Source organism: Bos mutus, chromosome X (assembly GCF_027580195.1).
Source record: "Bos mutus isolate GX-2022 chromosome X, NWIPB_WYAK_1.1, whole genome shotgun sequence".
In the NCBI taxonomy this organism is placed as follows: Eukaryota; Metazoa; Chordata; class Mammalia; order Artiodactyla; family Bovidae; genus Bos; species Bos mutus.
The window spans coordinates 49,955,248-49,975,541 of record NC_091646.1 but is presented as its reverse complement, the minus strand read 5'-3'; the positions used below and the strand labels follow the sequence as shown (position 1 = coordinate 49,975,541).

Genomic DNA, 20,294 nt, shown 5'->3' with positions numbered 1-20,294 from the left:
ATTTCCTCCTCCAATGCATGAAAGTGAAAGTGAAAGTCAAGTCGCTCAGTCGTGTCTGACTCTTCGCAACCCCATGGACTGCAGCCTACCAGGCTCCTCCATCCATGGGATTTTCCAGGCAAGAGTACTGGAGTGGGGTGCCATTGCCTGACACATATATATGGAATCTAAAGCGATAGCACTGATGAATTTATTCTCAGGGCAGCAATGGAGAAACAGACATAGAGAACAGATCTGTGGACATGGGGGGAGGAGAGGAGGAAGAAGGGGAGATGTATGGAGAAAGTAACATAGAAATTTACAATACCATATGTAAATAGCCAATGGGAATTTGCTGTATGACTCAGGGAACTCAAACAGGGGCTCTAACAGGCTGAAGGGTAGGATAGCGAGGGAGATGGGAGGGAGGTCTTGGAGGGAGGGAACATGGGTGTACCTATGGCTGATTCTTGTTGATGTATGACAGAAAACCACAAAATTCTGTAATAACCCTGTGTACGAGACTGCAAAAGAGACACCAATGTATAGATCAGTTTTATGGACTCTGTGGGAGAGGGAGAGGGTCGGGAGATTTGGGAGAATAGCATTGAAACATGTATAATATCATGTATGAAACGAGTCGCCAGTCCAGGTTCGATGCACGGTACTGGATGCTTGGGGCTGGTGCACTGGGACGACCCAGAGGGAGGGTGGGGTGGGGAGGAGGGAGGAGGGTTCAGGATGGGGAGCGCGGGTATACCTGTGGCGGATTCATTTCGATATTTGGCAAAACTAATATAATATTGTAAAGTTTAAAAATAAAATAAAATTTTTAAAAAATAAACATTAAAAAAAATTTTTTTTTTAAATTGTTGGGCACATATCCAAGATCAACTCCAGAGTTGAAGAAATCATGACTAGAGAATGTCAGTTTCAATATCCAGTTTGTTATAGTATATACTGGATCATTAGGGGGTTCTGGAACTTTCTGCCTCCATACTACACAGCACAATTATAGGTATTCAGTTTCTTCTTTGAAGCTCTCCTTCCCCATAGGGTCTCTACTACAATCACTTCTCCTTCCATAGGTGAGAGGTAATTGGGGGTATTGCTCTTAAGGGTAAACACACTTTTAAAGGCTGTTCTAGCCTAAAAAACCCAAAGGAATGAAGCTCTACTGAGATCACACAGCCACTCTGCAATCACTTCATAGCTTACTCTGCTTTTTGAAAAAGCTAGACTTGTTTCTAATTCTAATCCACGGCTACCTCATGAATGCAGAACACATCTATCTGAGTCAATGTGAAATTATGACCACATACAGAGAAAAGCTCAATTGTCACCCCACCACAGGCAGAACCAGATGGAGGAGACAGGCTATAAACTGGGATCAAGCAAGCCATGACAGGCTGACAGCAAAAGGAAGGAATAGTCCAGATCCACATCCAAAGAATGGTCACAACCAGGCAAATTTGCATGAGAGCCAGTTAACCTGAAAACTAAGGTTATAAATCTGCCTCGGGAAGGAGGCCCACTTATTCTTCCTGCTCAAGATCCAAAGATTGGTTTCCTCAGTAATGTTTTCAGGGTCTGTGATGTCACAATATGCCAAACCTGGAAGTTACTGACACTTCAACCTTAACAAAGAGCCGACAGGCTTGTAAGAGGCTGCGTATCGAGTGAAGAGAAGCACCAGTTCGCAGTGAGGGGTGTGGGGGAATAGATCCACAGGCACAGCTTGTCTCAGGATGAAAGGCTTGCCGAGGAGCTTCTTAGTGGAGTCTGGAGGACAGCATAAGCTATAGAAAGCAATCCTAGTATCAGTTTAATAAACCAAGGAGAAACTACAGGAATCCAATTGCTTATAATTTAAGCCCTTGCTCTGTGTTCCCACAGCCCCATGTTTCTCTCTATAATAGCACTTATCATATTTAATGTAACTACCTGGGTTTGTTTTTTCTTAACCATCTTCCTCATGGGAGTGTATAATCTTTTTAAGGGTAGAAATGAGGCCAAAACTGCTTATTATTCATCTCTGTGTTCTTAGTGTGTAACACAAAGTAGGGGTTCAATGGTAAATGGAGCATCACACATTTTTGTATAATCTGCAAACACTATGTAATTAATATATATTACTGACTTACTCTATTGAAAATTTAGAACAAAAATTCACCTATAAGCTCACCATTCAGTGAAGAATAACTGCTGCTAAATTTTTAGGATATATCTTCCCAAGTATGTACATTTAAATTGGTGTCTTAAAGTGGAATCACACTCTACATATTATACATATTGCTTTACAACAATTTCTTCAAGTAATAATGTATCATGAGCATCTTTCCACTATATTATATGTAGTTACCTCTTATTTATTGGCTATATGGTATTTCATTAAATAAATGTAATGTAGCTTATTTATCTAATTCCTTGCCACTGGAAATATAAGTTGTTTCTAACCTTTTGCTATTTCAAAAAATCTCTTCATCAATACTCTGACAGTAAAATTTTTGCATACATTTTTAGTTATGTAGTAGAACTGTATGTTTTTAAGTAGAGTCTGTATGTTTTTAAGGCCCTAAGATATGTATGACCAAACAGTTGTTTAAAAATGTTTTATTAGACTTCCCTGGTGGTCCAGTGGTTAAGAATCTGCCTGTCAATGCAGGAGACATGGATTCGATCCCTGGTCTGGGAAAATTTCACAGGCTCTGAAGCAACTAAGCCCACGTGCCACAACTACTGAGCCTGCACAATGAAACTACAGAAGCCTGCACCCTAGAGCCTTGTGCTCTGCAACAAGAGAAGCCATCACAATGAGAAGCCCACACATCACAAATAGAGAGTAGCCCCTACTTGCTCCAACTAGAGAAAGCCTGCACGGCAATGAAGACTCAGCACAGCCAAAATCAATCAATAAATAACAATTGCAAATGTTGTACTAATTTACACTCAAACCAACAAAGAAGAAGAGTTCTGGTTTCCCTGGCTAACACTCAGTAGTTTCAAGCACTGCCTATTAAAATAAGGAACAAGACAAGATATGCACTATCATTCCTACATGGGAACATCTTCTATCCAATATGAGGGGGAAAAAAGTATTTGAAGGTAAGAGACAAAACTGTTTTTATAAGGTAATCATGACCAGCTACCAAGAATATGCAAGAGAATCAACTGGAAAATGTATAAAGCAAATAAAAGAATAGGTAGCTTGACCCAAAATCTCCAATAACCAGTTAGCAAATATCATGAAAAAGGTCCCTTTCATAATAGCATGAAAAACTTTACAGTGTCATATTAAACTTAAGAAAAAAGACCTATATTGGAAAAAAATTTCAAGAATCACATAAGCCTACAGTAATTTAAGAGACAGGTCACATATCTGAACAGAAAAAATACTGTAAAAATTTCAATTCTCCTTAAATGAATTAATTACTTCGGTGTACTTCCAATCACAAGCACAAGAATATTTTGGTAAGTTGATTCTAGAGCTCTGTTAGAAAATACATGAAAATGTTAACAGTATATATCCTTTAACCCAGACATTCCACGTCAGGAATTTATCTCGAATATATATATATCATCACATACACTTATTCATCCAATATATACAGTCATTGCACAAACACACAAACATATATGTACAAGGACATTCACTAACATTATGATAACAATAAAGTAGAAACAACCTTAAAATTAATTAGCAACAGACAAGTTAAATGACATATTTATGGAAGTTTTTTTTTTTTCAATTGGAATACATTTTTTTTTAATTTTATTTTATTTTTAAACTTTACATAATTGTATTAGTTTTGCCAAATATCAAAATGAATCCACCACAGGTATACATGTGTTCTCCATCCTGAACCCTCCTCCCTCCTCCCTCCCCATACCATCCTTCTGGGTCATCCCAGTGCACTAGCCCCAAGCATCCAGTATCGTGCATCGAACCTGGACTGGCAACTTGTTTCTTACACGATATTTTACATGTTTCAATGCCATTCTCCCAAATCTTCCCACCCTCTCCCTCTCCCTCAGAGTCCATAAGACTGTTCTATACACCAGTGTCTCTTTTGCTGTCTCGTACACCGGGTTATTGTTACCATCTTTCTAAATTCCATATATATGCGTTAGTATACTGTATTGGTGTTTTTCCTTTTGGCTTACTTCACTCTGTATAATAGGCTCCAGTTTCATCCACCTCATTAGAACTGATTCAAATGTATTCTTTTTAATGGCTGAGTAATACTACATTGTGTATATGTACCATAGCTTTCTTATCCATTCTTCTGCTGATGGACATCTAGGTTGCTTCCATGTCCTGGCTATTATAAACAGTGCTGCGATGAACATTGGGGTACATGTGTCTCTTTCCCTTCTGGTTTCCTCAGTGTGCATGCCCAGCAGTGGGATTGCTGGATCATAAGGCAGTTCTATTTCCAGTTTTTTAAGGAATCTCCACACTGTTCTCCATAGTGGCTTTACTAGTTTGCATTCCCACCAACAGTGTAAGAGGGTTCCCTTTTTCCACACCCTCTCCAGCATTTATTATTTGTAGACTTTTGGATCACAGAGCTAGAACAAATAATTTCACAATTTGTATGGAAATACAAAAAACCTCGAATAGCCAAAGCGATCTTGAGAAAGAAGAATGGAACTGGAGGAATCAACCTACCTGACTTCAGGCTCTACTACAATGCCACAGTCATCAAGACAGTATGGTACTGGCACAAAGACAAAAATATAGATCAATGGAACAAAATAGAAAGCCCAGAGATAAATCCACGCACATATGGACACCTTATCTTTGACAAAGGAGGCAAGAATATACAATGGATTAAAGACAATCTCTTTAACAAGTGGTGCTGGGAAATCTGGTCAACCACTTGTAAAAGAATGAAACTAGAACACTTTCTAACACCATACACAAAAATAAACCCAAAATGGATTAAAGATCTAAATGTAAGACCAGAAACTATAAAACTCCTAGAGGAGAACATAGGCAAAACACTCTCTGACATACATCACAGCAGGATCCTCTATGACCCACCTCCCAGAATATTGGAAATAAAAGCAAAAAATATACAAATGCGACCTAATTAACCTTAAAAGCTTCTGCACATCAAAGGAAACTATTAGCAAGGTGAAAAGGCAGCCTTCAGAATGGGAGAAAATAAGAGCAAATGAAGCAACTGACAAACAACTAATCTCAAAAATATACAAGCAACTCCTACAGCTCAACTCCAGAAAAATAAATGACCCAATCAAAAAATGGGCCAAAGAACTAAATAGACATTTCTCCAAAGAAGACATACAGATGGCTAACAAACACATGAAAAGATGCTCAACATCACTCATTATCAGAGAAATGCAAATCAAAACCACTATGAGGTACCATTTCACGCCAGTCAGAATGGCTGCGATCCATATTTATGGAAGTTTAAACTATATAGCCTATACTAAAAAATCCAGTAGACCTATAAGTACTGATATAGATTCTACATCATTGTAGAACAATCTCCAAAGTCTTTTGTTAAGTGGCAAGCATGGTGCAGAACAGTGGTTTTTAAAACTTTTTTAATTGAAGTATAGCTAATTTACAATATTGTGGTAGTTTCAGGTGTACAGCAAAGTATTCAGTTATACATATATATTATATACAATATATATAATATATATATTCTTTATAATATATAATATATATATATTCTTTTTAAAATTCTTTTCCATTAAAGGCTATTACAAGATAATGAATATAGTTCCCTGTGCTATACAGTAGGTCATTGCTGTTTATCTATTTTATTTATGTGCATGCTGTGTGCTAAGTCACTTCAGTTGCATCTGACTCTCTGGGACCCCATGGACTGTAGCCTGCCAGGCTTCTCTGTCCATGGGATTCTCCAGGCAAGAATACTGGAGTGCATTGCCATTCCCTCCTCCAGGGGATCTTCTCAACCCAGGGATCAAACCCACGTCTCTTTCATTTCCTGCACTGGTAAGCAGGTTCCTTACCACTAGTTCCACTTGGGAAGACCCATTTTATATATAGTAGTGTATATATGTTAATTCCAAATTCCTAATTTATCTCCCCACTAACCACTGCTAACCCCTTTGGTAAACATAATTTTGTTTTCTATGTCTGTGAGTCTATTTCTGTTTTGCAAATAAGTTTGTTTACATCACCTTTTTAGATTACACATATAAGTGATTTCATTGGATCATAGAAAAAGCAAGAGAATTCCAGAAAAACATCTACTTCTGCTTCATTGATTTACGCCAAAGCTTTTGACTGTGTGAGTGTGAGAGTCGCTCAGTCCTGTCTGACTCTTTGCAACCCCGTGAACTAAACAGTCCATGGAATTCTTTAAGCCAGAATACTGGAGTGGGTAGCCTTTCCCTTCTCCAGCAGATCTTCCCAACCTAGGGATCAAACCCAGGTCTCCCACATTACAGGCAGATTCTATACCAGCTGAGCCACAGGGGAAGCCCCACAGTTTGACTGTGTAGATCACAACAAACTATGGAAAATTCTTCAAGAGATGAGAATATCAGACCACCTGACCTGCCTCCTGAGAAACCTGTAAGCAGGTCAAGAAGCAACAGTTAGAACCGGACATGGAACAATGAACTGGTTCCAAATTGGGAAAGGAGTATGTCAAGGCTGTGTATTGTCACCCTGCTTATTTAACTTATATGCAGAGTACATCATGTGAAATGCTAGGCTGGATGAAGCACAAGCTGGAATCAAGATTGTTGGGAGAAATACCAATAACCTCAGATATGCAGATGACACCACCCTTAGGGCAGAAAGTAAAGAAGAACTAAACAGCCTCTTGATGAAAGTGAAAGAGGAGAGTGAAAAAGCTGGCTTAAAACTCAACATTCAAAAAACTAAGATCATGGCATCTGGTCCCATCATTTCATGGCAAATAGATGGAGAAACAATGGAAACAGTGACAGATTTTATTATCTTGGGCTCCAAAATCATTGCAGATGGTGACTGCAGCCATGAAATTAAAAGACACTTGCTCCTTAGAAGAAAAGCCATGACCAACCTAGACAGCATATTAAAAAGCAGAGACATTACCTTGCCAACAAAGGTCCATCTATTCAAAGCTATGGTTTTTCCAGTAGTCATGCATGGATGTGAGAGTTGGACTACAAAGAAAGCTGAGTGATGAAGAATTGATGCTTTTGAACTGTGGTGTTGGAGAAGACTCTTGAGAGTCCCTTGGATTGCAAAGAGATCAAACCAGTCACTCCTAAATGAAATCAGTCCTGAATATTCATTGGAAGGACTGATGCTGAAGCTGAAATTCCAATACTTTGGCCACCTGATGCGAATAACTGACTCATTGGAAAAGACCCTGATGCTGGGAAAGATTGAAGGCAGGAGGAGAAGGGGACAACAGAGGATGAGATGGCTGGATGCCATCACCAACTCAGTGGATATGAGTTTGAGCAAGCTCTGGGAGTTGGTGATGGACAGGAAAGCCTAGTGTGCTACAGTCCATAGGGTTGCAAAGAGTTGGACATGACTGAGCAATTGAACTGACTGAAGTAAGGGATATCATATGATATTTGTCCTTCCCTGTATGACTTATTTCACTTAATATGATAATCTCTAGGTCCTTTAGAACAGTGTTTATAGTCTGTTTCCACTTGTTTCAAAAAGAGATAAAGAAGGATGTGTACACATACACACACACACACACACAGAATATCTCTGGTAGGCTACACAAGAAACTAGTAAGAGTAGTGACATCTGAAGCACTAGGAGCCAGGAATAAAAAAGACTCATTAACTACATGCACAAGCACTTTTTTATATTGTTTTAATTTTTCTACCACGTGCACATACCATCTTTTCAAAATAAAATTTTCTTGCCTTTTTGATACCATGTTGCTTGTTTTACTCAGTCTGACCATTAGCAGAATCCTAGGCTTACTCTAAATCATTGCATTTTTAATCTGCTGTTTTGCAAAATATTTTCATTTTATTCAAAAGTGAAACAACATGCAAAGATATATAATGAAGTTTCTCCCTACCTCTGACTCCCATCCCTGTAGTTTTCCTCCACAGTAGGTAACTACTATTATCAGTTTCTTTTTTTTCCCCCCTCCAGCCATGTGGCATGACATTTGGAATCTTAGTCCTCTGACCAGGGATCAAAACTGTGCCTCTTGCTGTGGAAATGCAGACTCTTAACCACTAGAATGCAGGGAAGTCCTTTTCATTTTAATTTTTTTCAATTATCAGTTTCTTATAAAACTTACCAATTTCTCTATGCATATACAGCAAATACAAATAAATATTCTGTTCATCTTTTGCCCTTTTTTACAAAAATATTATGAATACCTTGCTATTTCCACTTAGTAACATACCTTATAACCAAAATCAGAAGCCACAAAAGAAAAAACAGACTGGACATCATCATAATTAAATAATATTGTGCTTCAAAGGATAATGTCAAGAAAGTGAACAGACAACCCACACAATAGTAGAGAATTTTTGCAAATCATGTATCTGATAAGGAACTTGCATCTATAATTTTAAAAGAATTATTAAAACTCAATAATAAAAAGATGACCCAACTGAAAAATGGGCAAAACATCTAAATAAACAGGTCTCCAAAGAATATATACAAATGGACAACAAACATGAAAAAATGCTCAACACCATTAACCACAGGGAAATGCATGGTTAACATCATTAACCATGGGGAAATGCAATCAAAACCACAAGAAATACCACTTCTCACCCACTGGGATGTATATAACAAAAAACACAGACAGTAGACTTGACAAGAATATAGAGAAAGTGAAACATTCACATACTGCTTCTGGGAATATAACATGGGCTAGCTGCTTTGGAAATAGTCTGGCAGTTCCACAAAAGGTTAAAATAGGTATCATATGACCCAGCAATTCTACTACCAGGTATCTTCCCAAGAGAAATGAAAATATATGTTCTCACAAAAATTTGCACATGAATATTCATAGCAATACTACTCATAATAGCCAAATAAGGAAACAACCTAAGTGCCCATCAACTCACGAGTGAATAAATAAAATGTGGTATATCTATAGAATGGAATATTATTCAGCCATAAAAAGGAATGAAGTACTGCTACATGCTACAACACAGATGAACCCTACAAATATCATGCTAAGAGAAAGAAGTCAGATACAAAGGACCACATTTGCAAAGAACTTCACTTGTATGAATTGTGCAGGATAGGCAAGTCCATAAAGACAAAGTAGATTAGTGGTTACCTAGGGCCAGGATTTGACTTAGTTCATACCTGAATGCTCTAGTGGTTTTCCCTACTTTCTTCAATTTAAGTCTGCATTTGGCAATAAGGAGTTCATGATCTGAGCCACAGTCAGCTCCTGGTCTTGTTTTGGTTGACTGTATAGAGCTTCTCCATCTTTGGCTGCAAAGAATATAATCAATCTGATTTCAATGTCGACCATCTGGTGATGTCCACGTGTAGAGTCTTCTCTTGTGTTGTTGGAAGAGGGTGTTTGCTATGACCAGTGCATTTTCTTGGCAAAACTATATTAGTCTTTGCCCTGCTTCATTCCGTATTCCAAGGCCAAATTTGCCTGTTACTCCAGGTGTTTCTTGACTTCCTACTTTTGCATTCCAGTCCCCTATAATGAAAAGGACATCTTTTTTGGGCATTAGTTCTAAAAGGTCTTGTAGGTCTTCATAGAACTGTTCAACTTCAGCTTCTTCAGTGTTACTGGTTGGGGCATAGACTTGGATTACTGTGATATTGAATGATTTGCCCTGGAAACGAACAGAGATCATTCTGTCATTTTTGAGATTGCATCCAAGTACTGCATTTCGGACTCTTCTGTTGACCATGATGGCTACTCCATTTCTTCTGAGGGATTCTGCCCACAGTAATAGATATAATGGTCATCTGAGTTAAATTCACCCATTCCAGTCCATTTTAGTTCGCTGATTCCTAGAATGTCGACGTTAACTCTTGCCATCTCCTGTTTGACCACTTCCAATTTGCCTTGATTCATGGACCTGACATTCCAGGTTCCTATGCAATATTGCTCTTTACAGCATCAGACCTTTGCTTCTATCACCAGTCACATCCACAGCTGGGTATTGTTTTTGTTTTGGCTCCATCCCTTCATTCTTTCTGGAGTTATTTCTCCACTGATCTCCAGCAGCATATTGGGTACATACTGACCTGGGGAGTTGCTCTTTCAGTATCCTATCATTTTACCTTTTCATACTGTTCATGGGGTTCTCAAGGCAAGAATACTTAAGTGGTTTGCCATTCCCTTCTCCAGTGGACCACATTCTGTCAGCCCTCTCCACCATGACCCACCCATCTTGGGTGGCCCCACGGGAATGACTTAGTTTCATTGAGTTAGACAAGGCTGTGGTCCTAGTGTGATTAGATTGACTAGTTTTCTGTGATTATGGTTTCAGTGTGTCTGCCCTCTGATGCCCTCTTGTGAAAGTGCTGCTCTCAATATGCCAGCAAATTTGGAAAACTCAGCAGTGGCCACAGGACTGGAAAAGGTCAGTTTTCATTCCAATCCCAAAGAAAGGCAATGCCAAAGAATGCTCAAACTACCACACAATTGCACTCATCTCACACACTAGTAAAGTAATGCTCAAAATTCTCCAAGCCAGGCTTTAGCAATACGTGAACTGTGAACTTCCAGATGTTCAAGCTGGTTTTAGAAAAGGCAGAGGAGCCAGAGATCAAATTGCTAACATCTGCTGGATCATTGAAAAAGCAAGAGAGTTCCAGAAAAACATCTATTTCTGCTTTATTGACTATGCTAAAGCCTTTGACTATGTGGATCACAATAAACTGTGGAAAATTCTGAAAGAGATGGGAATACCAGACCACCTGACCTGCCTCTTGAGAAACCTATATGCAGGTCAGGAAGCAACAGTTAGAACTGGACATGGAACAACAGACTGGTTCCAAATAGGAAAAGGAGTACGTCAAGGCTGTATATTGTCACCCTGCTTATTTAACTTATGTGCAGAGTACATCATGAGAAACGCTGGGCTGGAAGAAGCACAAGCTTGAATCAAGATTGCCGGGAGAAATATCAATAACCTCAGATATGCAGATGACACCACCCTGACGGCAGAAAGTGAAGAGGAACTAAAAAGCCTCTTGATGAAAGTGAAAGTGGAGAGTGAAAAAGTTGGCTTAAAGCTCAACATTCAGAAAACTAATATCATGGCATCTGGTCCCATCACTTAATGGCAAATAGATGGGGAAACAGTGGAAACAGTGTCAGACTTTATTTTGGGGGGCTCCAAAATCACTGCAGATGGTGATTGCAGCCATGAAATTAAAAGATGCTTACTCCTTGGAAGAAAAGTTATGATCAACCTAGATAGCATATTGAAAAGCAGAGACATTACTTTGCCAAAAAAGGTCAGTCTAGTCAAGGCTATGGTTTTCCCAGTGGTCATGTATGGATGTGAGAGTTGGACTGTGAAGAAAGCTGAGCGCCAAAGAATTGATGCTTTTGAAGTGTGGTGTTGGAGAAGGCTCTTGAGAGTCCCTTGGACTGCAAGGAGATCCAACCAGTCCATTCTGAAGGAGATCAGCCCTGGGATTTCTTTGGAGGGAGTGATGTTAAAGCTGAAACTCCAGTACTTTGGCCACCTCATGTGAAAAGTTGACTCACTGGAAAAGACTCTGATGCTGGGAGGGATTGGGGGCAGGAGGAGAAGGGGACGACAGAGGATGCGATGGCTGGATGGCATCACCAACTCGATGGACATGAGTCTAAGTGAACTCCGGCAATTGGTGATGGACAGGGAGGCCTGGCGTGCTGTGATTCATGGGGTCGCAAAGAGTCGGACATGACTGAGCAACTGAACTGAACTTAACTGAGGGCCAGGAAGTTAGGAAAAAATGGTATTCGATTGTATGGGATGTAGCATATTTAATTTAACTTAGTTCCTCAAGGATGGGGCTTTTAGGCTATTTCATCATTTGCTGTTACAATATTGCAATCAATCAATCAATGTATGTCAGTATATTTGTAGGACAAAGCCTCAGGAATGGAATTACTGTGTCAAAGGGTATGTACACATTTATAATTTTAATCCATATTGCTAAATTTCCCTCCATAGAGATAGTGCTAATTTACACCCTGATTGGTAAATTTTTAGGATTTGTGTTTCCCCACAGTACTGCCAACAGTACATTATCAAATTTATGAAATTGCCAATCTAAGATATAAAAATGGTATCTCAGGGTAGTTTTAATTTGCATTTTCACTGTAATGGAAGACACTGAACTTCCTCTCGTGGGTCATAAACACATTTATGTTTTCTTTTTATATCATGCATTCATTTTCCTTTTAGGCTATTGTGTTTTTTCTTATCTATTTCCAGGAGTTTATTCTAAATTAAGGAAAAAAGCCTTTGTGATATGAACTGCAAATTTTTTCCAGTTTGTATGTTTTCTCCTCTCTTTGCTTTTGATGTTTTTTATCAAGCAAGTTATTAATTTTCTAAACTATTTTATTGTAATATAATTCAGATACCATAAAGCACAATCATTTATTCAGTTCAGTGGTTTTTGGTATAGTCACAGGTTTATGCATCTATAACAACAATCAATTTTGAAATATTTTAATTAACTCCTTAGCAGTCACTCCCCATTTCTCCTCAAACCCCCGATCCTCTGCCCTGTTGTTGTTCAGTCGCTAAGTCGTATCTGACTCTTTGCAACCCCATGAACTGTAGTCCACCAGGCTCCTCTCTCCACAGGATTTCCCAGGCAAGAAAACTGGAGTGGGCTGCCATTTCCTTCTCTAGGGGATCTTCCCGACCAAGGGATCGAACCAGAGTCTCCTGCATTAGCAGACAGATTCTTTACTGCTGAGCCACTAGGGAAGCCCCACTCTAAGGCCTACTGCTGCTGCTGCTAAGTCACTTCAGTCATGTCCAACTCTGCGCGGCCCCTTAAATGGCAGCCCACCAGGCTCCCCCATCCCTGGGATTCTCCAGGCAAGAACACTGGAGTGGGTTGCCATTTCCTTCTCCAGTGCATGAAAAGTGAAAAGTGCAAGTGAAGTCTCTCAGTCATGTCCGACTCCTAGCGACCCCATGGACTGCACCCTACCAGGCTCCTCCATCCATGGGATTTTCCAGGCAAGAGTACTGGAGTGGGTTGCCATTGCCTTCTCCGACTCTAAGGCCTAGGCAACAAATCTACTTTCTGTCTCTAGAGATCTGCCTAGTCTGGACATTTCCTATAAATGAAATCATATATTATGTGATCTTCTGTACCTGGCTTCTGGACACCAGTCCCTTATCAGGTAAATGATTTTTCAAATATTTTCTCCTATTCTGTTATTCTGTGGATTCTTTTCACTTTCTTGATGGTATCATTTGTAGCACAAAAAGTTATTTTTTTTTTACCTTTGATGATGTTCAATTACACACACACACACACACACACACACACACATTCTTGTAGCTGTTCCTTAGGTGTTTGATGTTATTTCTAAGAAGGCTTTGCCTAACCCAAGGTCAAAGAGATGTACTCCCATGTTTCAGGTTCTTATATTTAGTTCTTTAAATCCATTTTGAAATCATTTTTGTGTATTGTGTAACAAAGGAAATTATGTTTTATGTAGCCACACTTAACAACCTTTTATTATATGGCTTCTGAATTTTCATAGTTAGGGTTTCTACACTTCAAGATTATTTTTAAGAATTCTCTGATTTCCTAGGGTATATTTATGATTTCCTCCTTTTACACTTAAATCTTCAACTCTTCTATAATTTATCCTGGTCTGCAGCATGAGATATGGATCCAATCATTTTTTTTTTTTTTGCCTTGGCTTCCCAGTTGTCAACCACCATCTAATCTATTAAGTAGTTCATTTGTTCCTCAGTGATTTGAGGTCCCATCTTCATAAATATATATATAAACATTTTTAAACTGTATAATGAAAATAAAGGACAACTGGAAGAGTATTCAAGAAAAGAGAAGGAAATAAGAGTGTGAAAATATATGGGCTTCATGACTTTATTTTGGGTAGAAGAAGCTCTTTAACTACTTTCTTAATTTTTTCTTGTGGGTACTGGTATGTTAAAGTTTACTATAGCTTCTAGAATTAATATTAGCCTTTGCATTCTTCTCAAAAATCTTCCATTTTACCTAGGTTTTCAAAGTATTAGGAGGGAGTTATACAAAGTACTTCTTTAAATTTTTAAAAATGCCTTCATGCCTATAGTTATACTCTTTTTCTCATTTAAGACTATATTCTTGATTAGGTTTACTTATCTATTTCATTTTCTTCTTCCAATAATATATTCGGTTTATTTGTTGAAGTCTATAGGTTTTTTGTTTTGTAGTTCATTAATTTCTGGAATTTTAAAATGTTAGTGATTTCTTCCTTCAGTTATTCTTAGCGTCACTGTTCTTTTTCTAGCTCACTAACTTGAAAGCTCAATTTATTTCCTTTTAATTTGCACTTTCATCTAGGTACATCATCTTTAATTTATCTGTCTGCCTATCTATTTATGCCACACCATACAGCTTGTGGGATCTTCGTTCCCCATCCAGGGAGTGAAGCCGGGCCCTTGACAGTGAGAGCACAGAGTCCTAATCACTGGACTGCAAAGGAATTCCCTCATTTGTACTTTATGATTACCTATATTGTTTAAATATTACAAAGAAGTTATGTTACTTATGTAAAAAGAGAGAGAGAGATAGATTACAAGAAAAGAACATTTCAAAGATCAAAATAATTGACCAGGGTCAGAACTAGGAATAAAGCAGGAGGCATTCACTGTGGGTGCAAAATGTAAAAGGGTGCCCCAAACTCAGTAATCAAGACAAATGATATCTTCATACAATAATCTGGAAAATCAAATTGTAAAACTATGACCTGCAGACTGGCTGCCTGCTTTTATAAATAAAGTTTTATTGAAAGTAGGGCCAGGACTAGAGTAAGATGAATAAGGCATGGTTTAGCAAGTACAGGAATGAATCTCACTTAGTAAAAAACTTAGTATTTTGTTCACAGATATTTTGGACTAATTTTAATTTTTTAAATATTGCATTAAAAATGTTCTTGAGGATTTCCCTGGTGGTCCAGTGGTTAAGAATCTGTCTGCCAACGAGGGGGACAACAGTTTGATCCCTTGTCTAGGAAGATTCCACATGCCTCAAGGCAGCTGGGCCTGTGCACCACAATTGCTGAGCCCTCATACCTAAAGCCCATGCTCTGTCTTAAGAGAAGGCCCCAGCACAGCAACAAAGACCCCAGTGCAGCCAAAAATTAATAAATACATAAATAATTTTTAAATGTGTCTTGATTATTAAGATTTGGGGTATCCTCTTAAATTTTATACCCAGTGTGGGTTGCTTTACTTGCCTCATCCATGATCTGGCCCCATAACTAACACTTGATGATAGTATAATGACTTTTTTATTTCTTTTCACTTCTCTATGCTTTCCAAATTCTGCACAATAAACATAACATTAAGGATTACTTTGATCATCAGGAAAAGATAATCTGAAAATGAAGTCAAGACTCACTCAATGATGTTCCTTGTGGTTTCACCATGGGGCTTGTAGGAAACAAAAACTAGAGTGTGGATGGCCCCGCAGTTGTGATTGGCTTGAACCACCTGGTAGTCTGAAGGAGGAAACATGTTGCTATTAATATAATTAAACTATCATGGTCCAGGTTATCACAAACTCCCAACTGGTAAGCACACAGGACTGGTTAGGAATAAAGAAGAGAAGCAGGTTCAGAGCCAGCCCACTAAGAGCAGCCTTACCAAGGTGTAGATGTGAAGAACCAAAGCTGGTGGACATCATGGAAACGCCTAACTTGCTCTGTAACAGGAAAGCTAGTCATCCTTACACAGTCCTGCCCAGGCTGGGTTCACCACAGCAACAATTGACTGCCCATCTTCCTTTGACTTTAGTAGCTGTGGCAAAATCTCTGCTTGACCAGGGTGGAATTAACAGTTGGTGATGCCTGCAAGAGAGAGGCCCACATGCCATAACCAGGGTTTGGTAACAACCTAGAGGGGTGGGACAGGGAGGGAGGTGAGAGAGATGTTCAAGTGGGAGGGGACATGGGCAAAACTATGGCTGATTCATGCTGATGTTTGGTAGAAACCAACACAATATTGTAAGGCAATTATCCTTCAAATAAAAATAAATAAATGAAAAAAAAAGAACAAGCCCAGCAGTTGGGGGTGGGGAACTTCAGCTTTATGGAAACATGCAGAAGCCAGGGATCTTCCCACTGGATCTAGCATATTTCTGCCTAACAATGAAAGAAATGCTTTAGACCTGCTTCATTTTTTCCAATGCACTTCCCTTGCAGTATCTCAGTGAGACTTTCACCTGAGAGACTAAATGTATTATTTTACAACTCAGCAACTCACACAGTATTTAAGGACCTATACCAAGAAGAAAACCTTGACTATAACTCAAGTGCTCCTTCTGCTGTATTGGAGGCTTTCACACAGAGCCTCAGGAACTGTCTGGGGGTGAGGTAGAGGGGGAGATAAAATCTTTTTTCTATGTTGCATTTGGCAGAAGATTTTGTTCAAAGAAAAGATCTTATTGCTAAAAATAGTTTGAAACTGACTGTATTATGTTATGATGCCTCGTAAGTCTAATGTCAAAAAGGCTCTTTTATATTAAAGCTTTGCCAAGTTCCCTTTCTATCAACTAGGCTTATTCCTTTCTTTAGGCTTTTTCTGGATAGAAAAAAAGAATGATTCAGGAGGGATAAATTAGGAGTTTGGGATAAATTCAGGAGGGATAAATCAACAGATACATACTACTATATATAAAATAGGTAACCAACAAGGACCTATTGTTTAGGACAGGGAACTACACTCAATATTTCGTAATAATTTATAAGGGAAAATAATCTAAAAATGAATATATATATATATATATATGAATCATTTTGCTATACACCTGAAACTAACACAACACTATAAATCAACTATTAGAAAAGGAAATGGCAACCCACTCCAGTATTCTTGCCTGGAGAATTCCATGGACAGAGGAGCCTGGCAGGCTGCAGCACATGGGGTCGCAAAGAGTCGGACACGACTTAGCAACTTTCACTCACATCACATAAATCAACTATACTTCAATTTAAAAATAAAAGGGGGGGAGATTAGTTATTGGGACCTCTTTTGGAAAACCATCAGGATCCAACTCTGACCACTCCAGAATACTTTCCCTTCCTCCCCACAGTCGTGGATACAGTGCACGCTCTTTCCCACGGCAGAGGAACAACAACAACTCTTAATTTCTCCCCAGAAGGTAAGCAGTGTACCGTCGAAGGCTGCTGTCCACCGGGCATCCTCTGCCGCCTGCTCCACCAACTCAATCCCAAGGACCTAGGAGGTATACTGGGCCAGAGAGGCTGATCACACCTGAAGAAGTAGGAGAGAATAAGAGGAGGGTATTTTAGGGTATGAGACCAGTGAGCTTATGCCTATACCACTACCACAACCTCCCAGTCTGCAAGGGCCCTGGGTGCAGGGTAGATGGTAGGGAGATAAGCTGCATGCAGATTCTGCCCTGGGCTGCCACTTGCCAGTTCCACAGCAGATGTCAAGGAGGATGGTGTTAGAGTTCACTCCACTCAGCTCGCCCACAGTCCGATACAGCATCTCTGCACCAGCAGTGTTGACCTGGAAAAAGGCATCCAGAGACATGCAGAACTTCAAGCCTAGGAGATCTTCAAAGATGTGGGGGTCCCCAAAGAGGAGCTAGTAGGGGGACTGCTGATGGCTGTAATGGGTCATTGTGCTACAAAAGAATAAAAGAAGACAGCCCTTTGGAATGGCAGGCCAACCTATCTCTGTGGTTGGCTGGAGAAGGAGCCCCCAGCATCTCAGCTAGGAGACAAAGCCTCCATGGCATGGCCCTGAGAGCTATGCTGGTGTTCCCCTCTCAAGGGATGGAGGTACATGCAGTCACTCAGCCATCAGCAGCTCTGCCTCACTAATCCACAACCCAGGATATACCAAGCCATCAGCCTCTGGCTTGCTGTGGGGCTATCCCAGGTTTACCTTTCCTGGAGGTAAAGTGATGTTAAGTCACAGACTGCTCCTGGCCCTTTGGTGAAAAACTCCTTTACAGCTTCCTTCTGAACAGAGAGCTCCTCCTGAACAGAGAACTCCTCATGCCCAGAGCACAAAATCAGGAGTCAAGCAAAAACTCATCTCTGATAATTTTCTCTTCAAGCTCTATGGTAATCAGCCCTGCAGCAGTCAGACAAGAAGGTACATTTCTCAAATCCTATTATAAATAACACAACATAAAGCAATGTTCTGTAGAACCAAAAAAAATGTTACTTTCACATTTCAGCAGAAGCGTTGCTTTGCTTATTGGGTTTTGACAAATCCTAAAGTGCCATAGACATGGCACTTTCTCTGGTTTGAGCGTCTTTAATAATTCTCTAAAGAAACTGTGACACTTATTCTTGTTGTAACCAAGGAGCTAAACTAAGCTTTTGTTCCATTTCAAGTAAACAATGACCTTTCAATTCGCTTCATACTTCTCTGTTTCAAATATCCCACCCACCCATCCAAATGCCACCTCAGAAGACATGCTTCCTAGGAGAAAGGAAAGAAAGGGCATGGAAGAGAATGACCATGGTAACTAAATCCTTTCTTCGAGTCCCAAATGTTTTAAAATTCTTGTTATCTCTACAGAGAGCCCTATCCATTAGCTTGACACAAGGACATATGAAAATAAACAATGTTTGAGCTATAGAGTTAAAAGGCCAGGAATCAATGATGTAGGTTCAAGCCTTAGCCTTGCTATTCTGTTGTTGTTGTTGTTAGTATCTTAAGTCGCGTCTGAATCTGCAACCCCATGGACTGCAACATGCCAGCCTTCCCTGTTCTTCACCATCTCCCAGAGCTTGCTCTAACTCATGTCCATTGATTCGATGATGCTATCCAACCATCTCATCCTCTGTCACCCCCTTCTCCTCCTGCCCTCAATCTTTCCCAGCATCAGGGTCTTTTCCAATGAGTCGGCTCTTGGCATTTATTTACTGGCCTTGGGTACCTCTATGCCGCCCTCTCCTTCTCTAGTCTACTTCACAAATTACTTGAGATGATCACATAAGAATGTTTTAATGTTGGAATGTTTGAAAGTTCTAAGTGTATTACAAATGTAAAAGTATTATGTGGATTATGAAATTCTGACCATATTCTGAAAAAAAAGTGAAAGTATTAGTCTCTCAGTCACATCTGACTCTTTGCGATCCCCTTGGACTGTAGCCCTCCAGGCTCCTCTGTCCATGGAATTCTCCAGGCAAGAATATTGGAGTGCATTGCCGTTTCCTTCTCCAGAGGATCTTCTAGACTTAGGGATCAAACCCAGGTCTCCTGCATTGCAGGTGGATTCTTTACCATCTGAGCCACTGGAGCTCTATATTCTAGTCTCTATTAAATTGGCTTTTTGAATTTGGTAGAGCACCTAATAACTTCCATGGGCAAAGTTCTTGGGAAAAACCTTAAGAGTCCTTCCGTGATAACTAACTTGGTAACGGAGCCTGTCCCTTTGGTTTGATTATGCCAGCAGCATGGTTAAGAGAATCCTGGCCATCTCCTCCTCATCACCATCCCTAACCCTTCTAACACATACAAACATTCCATGGATGCTTTGTATCTGCTATTTACCCTGAAACCTCTCAACACCAACTAAAGCATACTGATAGTAAGGATTACTATAGAAGCTGCCCCTTGTCATTCCTTGAGTCTCTACGTTAATTCCTGGGGATGAAAAATGATGATGGCCATTGTGTGCCCTTGGCTATTGGTGCAGACTATGAGCTCACACCAGTACCCACCTTCATGAAACAGAAGGCAGGGTTCCAATGGGGACTGTCAAAGGAGTACTTCATAGTATTGGAAGAAAACAGTATTATTACATAGGCAAAACTAACAAAGTTTGACAGCTGATTACTCATACTGAGTGACTGCTATGGGCTAAAATACATCCCTCCCCTCTAATTCAAATGTTGAACCCTCAGTACCTCAGAATGTGACTAGATTTAAAGATGAGGTCTTTCAAGAGATGATTAAGTTAAAATGAGGCCATTAGGGTGTCTGAACCCTGGTGGTTTCAGTCGGCAAGGCTGCCACCCAAGTGGGCCCACCACACCAGTGGGCCTGGAGGACAGTATTAACCCAAAGAGGATTATTTTGAGCCTTAAAATGGAATTTTCCTGCTAGGCTTCAAATTTGCTTGGGACCTGTGACCCCTTTTTTGTTTCCAATTTGTTCCTTTTGGA

General features: G+C 39.7%; 1 protein-coding gene across 1 annotated transcript in view; it reads right to left on the bottom strand.

Moving 5' to 3' along the window:
* Positions 1-874: 874 nt before the first annotated feature.
* TRMT2B (tRNA methyltransferase 2 homolog B) overlaps positions 875-20,294 on the bottom strand; it is a 45,084-nt gene continuing 25,664 nt past the window's right edge. The window contains 7 exon segments of the mRNA XM_070366580.1: positions 875-1,778; positions 15,542-15,641; positions 15,873-15,989; positions 17,316-17,405; positions 17,496-17,503; positions 17,576-17,794; positions 18,058-18,167. Coding sequence (XP_070222681.1) covers positions 1,601-1,778; positions 15,542-15,641; positions 15,873-15,989; positions 17,316-17,405; positions 17,496-17,503; positions 17,576-17,794; positions 18,058-18,167 — 822 coding nt within the window. The 3' untranslated portion in view covers positions 875-1,600.